The 3,475-nt window shown below is 60.9% G+C and overlaps 2 protein-coding genes across 2 annotated transcripts in view; one reads left to right on the top strand and one right to left on the bottom strand.

Annotated features, from left to right (window-relative positions):
* VDAG_07035 (HET domain-containing protein) overlaps window positions 1-979 on the top strand; it is a gene marked incomplete at both ends in the record, with an annotated part of 2,279 nt that extends 1,300 nt beyond the window's left edge. Inside the window, one exon of the mRNA XM_009655940.1 lies at window positions 166-979. Coding sequence (XP_009654235.1) covers window positions 166-979 — 814 coding nt within the window. The remainder of the gene's footprint in view (window positions 1-165) is intronic.
* Window positions 980-1,466: 487 nt separating this feature from the next.
* Window positions 1,467-3,475, bottom strand: part of VDAG_07034 (bud site selection protein) — a gene marked incomplete at both ends in the record, with an annotated part of 3,292 nt that continues 1,283 nt past the window's right edge. Inside the window, one exon of the mRNA XM_009655939.1 lies at window positions 1,467-3,393. Within this exon, the coding sequence (XP_009654234.1) occupies window positions 1,467-3,393 (1,927 nt within the window). The remainder of the gene's footprint in view (window positions 3,394-3,475) is intronic.

Here is a 3,475-nt window from a genome sequence, read left to right as displayed (position 1 = left end):
GCGCCGCTTTCTCGACCTGCTGCGCCGCGAGGCCGACACCCCGCAGGCCTCTACGACCTGTGGTGCGTCGGCATCATCGAGCAGGTGTCCCGGCGCCGGCTGACGCACGCGCGCGACGTGCTGCCGGCCATCTCGGCCCTGGCGGCGGCGCTTTCACGCCGCGAGGGCCGGCGACACGTATCTCGCCGGCATGTGGCGCCTGGACCTCGCCGGCGGCCTCACGTGGGCTGCCGACCTGAACAAGCACGGCTCGCTCACACAAAGCTCGATCAGGAAGGGGCCTCGCGATGAAGAGGAGGAGGAGGAGGAGGAGGAGGAGGGCTCGCGCTGCCGCACGACGCGCGTCTACCGCGCGCCATCGTGGAGCTGGGCCTCCATAGACGGGCCGACGTGCCTCGACGGCCTGGGCGACGTCGTGGGCAAGAGCGCCGAGAGCGACTGGAAGTTCCGGGTCCTCGACGCCCACACGGACGTCAGCTCGGCGAACCCCTACGGCGAGGTGACGGGCGGGTGGCTGCGCATCCGGGGACGGCTCGCGACGGCCGTCCTGACCATCTACTCGAACAGCTGGGTCGATCCGAAGGACGGGAGACCCAGGCCCCCCTCGAGGCCCGCCATGGGTCTGAAGCTGCTGAACTTCTTTGGAGACGTCGTGCCGGCCCCGAGCCACCGCGGTATCGGCATCGACACGCCGCTCGAGCCCCGCCTTGTGCTGAACGGCTCCGTCACCACGGGCGCGCGTGTGGCTGGAGGCGGCGACTGGCTGGAACGGAAAGCTGACAGGGACCTCACCGTGCGTATTATGATGGTGGCGAGGCTGCTCAACGGCGGGGGGCCGTTTTGTCTGATTCTGGGCAACAATGGTCTCTATGGAGACGATGCGACGTGCTTTGAACGGCTTGGTGTTGTGAATTTACACGATGACAGCCTTGATAGCCGAGAGGATGTGTGGCAGGAAGAGGAGTTTATGATTATATGATAAGCAAATGAATGGAGGTGTCATGGTTCAAGAGAAAAACTCCGTCGTTTGCGAGAGCAATCTGCTTCACACCCCATCTGTGTCTAAGAAATAAACTTAGGAGAGCAGCGCGTCAGGTAAATAGCAATCCTCGTCATGACACCAAACACACAGGCAGCTTCATCCAGACAAAACATGTCTAGCACCCCAAAGTGTAAAGGTGAATGCAACGGCTATGTATGACCCCAACCGGCAATGCTCGCGAATGCCTGGCTATCGACTATGTGTGAGAACTAATTGTAGACAACTGACAGAACGTGTGTGGAAGCAGGTATGGTGCCCCCGCGCCTGAGGAAGAAGTAGAGAGAAAGAGAAACACGAAAACGACCAAAAAGAACACCCTAGTAGGCATCATTCCCAATGCATACTCTCGTACAACGTCCCGAAAGCCGTGGAAAGAGGGAAAGGGCGGGCGCCTGTCTTTTGCATACGCCGCTCATTCGTCCTCTTATGATACATTTCCGTTAACGACCGGGGCCGGTCCCTCGGCCGGCGGCGGTGAAGGCGGTGTGTCGACGGCCGCCTCGTCGCCATTGACATCTTCCAGCAGCTGCTCGTCCCCAGCCTCTTCGACGCCTTCTTCTCCTTCAAACTCTTCGTCCTCGTCAAACTCCTCGTCGCCAAAGTCGTCCATGATGAGGCCGTTCTGCCGCTCCCAGACCTCCCGTCGGATGCGTTCATCCTTGGCCGTGCGCGCGCGCTCGACTTCCTCGAACCCGCCTGACTTTTTGAGCCTACCCTCCTCGACAAAGTTGGTCAGCTCCTGCTGCAGCTTGTTCGTGTTGCGCGTGGCGAGCTCGCGCTGGCGCAGCTTCTCGGCACGCTCAATGGCCTCGAGGCGGTCCTCGTGGTTGGGCATGAGGGCGCGGACCTCGCCGAGGACGCCCTCCTTGGCGGCGTTCTGGTCGAGCGAGTTGCCGAGGCTGTTGAGGCCCTTGGAGAAGTTGCGGGCGTTGCCGGCCGACGCGCCGGTGCCGTTGTCCTTGAGCTGCTCCTTGGTGGCGGCCTCGACGAGGGCGAACGTTTCCGAGGCCTTCTCGAGATCGTCCTGCAGATCGACCATGAGATCCTCCATAAGGCGCAGCTCGTCGCGGCCCTTGCAGACATCCTCGAGCTCCTTCTCCCAAATCTTGGTCCAGATGGGTTTCTCCTGCTTCATGTAATCCTCCACCTTCTTGAGCTCCATCGTCAGGCGCGTGATGTCCTTGGCCACACCCTCCAGCTGCCTGGGCAGGGGGCGCACGCCGCGGTGCACGACGTCCTTGCGGAGGTCCTCGACTGTGTCTTGCAAGTCGTCCACCTTGGTAACGAGCCTGTCCGAGTCCTGGTTGAGCTGCTCGCGGCCCTTGGAGACGTAGGTGTAGCCGCCGTCGCCGTTGATATGGGGCACGGACGCGTTGATCGTTGCCGCCTTGACGTTGCTCGCCTTGGAGCGAATGGCGGTCATGGAGCCCTGAATCTCCGACTGGAAGTTCGAGTACGTCTGACGCATGACGGCAAGGTCACGGCGCAAAATTTGGAGCTCGGTCAGGTGGCCCGGACTCAGCTTGCGACCTGAGGCAACGGCCGTGGCCTTGGAGCCCTCGCCCGTCTGTACAATCGTGGGAGGCGCGGCGGCCAGCCTGGCCAGTTCGGTGGCCGTCTCCTGTTGACGCTCGGAGACTAATTGCAGCGCAATGCTCTGGTCACTCATGCCTTGCTTGACGTCCTGGATGATCTGTTTCAGTGACCCAATGCCTTCGTCAACATGGCGCTTTACTTCGTCCAAGGCTTCAATGTTCAACACCAAGACTGTTCGGTCCTTGATATCTGACAGATCCTCCAGCTCGTGGCGCACACCGGAAACAGGGTCTTGGATATAGATATCGGGTAGATCTGCTCCATTCGAATGTGTGTTCCAGGAAAACTTCTCAATGAATGCCAGCTGCAGACGCCCAATCGAGAGATCACTATAGCCCTCGGGCAGGACGAACTTCTTGACCTTCGACTTGTACTGGAGGAAGAGGGTCAGGTCCTTGGTCAAGGGGGGCGAGGCCTCCTGGAGGAAATTCTCGGCCCGTTTCTTCTCGGGTGTCTTGACTTCCTGGGGCAGGGGCGGCTGCTCCTTGTCAAGTACCAACGTGTGCACCGGCTCAGTCTTCTCCTTTTCAGGCGAGTACGGGGGTAGGTCCGGCAGATCGCTCGCCAATGGTCCGTTGAGTGTTGCGCTTGGCTTGGGGTACTTGTCTTCCGGGGTCTTTGCTATCGGACTGTCGACGAAACCTGACCTGGACGGGAGATTTGATGTGGAAATCTCCTCGGCGATGCGGCTAGGCGCTCTGACAGGCGAGGGTTCGTACCCTGCGCCGCGTGCGGACTGGTTCGAGGTGCTCCGGCTGTGACGCACGGATTCACGGACTTGAACGCGCGCGCGAACGACTCCCGGACCTCGCCTCTGCCACGATTCGGTATTGGCGT

This window comes from Verticillium dahliae, genomic scaffold, assembly GCF_000150675.1.
Source record: "Verticillium dahliae VdLs.17 supercont1.15 genomic scaffold, whole genome shotgun sequence".
Classification (NCBI taxonomy): Eukaryota; Fungi; Ascomycota; class Sordariomycetes; order Glomerellales; family Plectosphaerellaceae; genus Verticillium; species Verticillium dahliae.
This window is presented reverse-complemented; position numbering and strand designations above follow the sequence as displayed.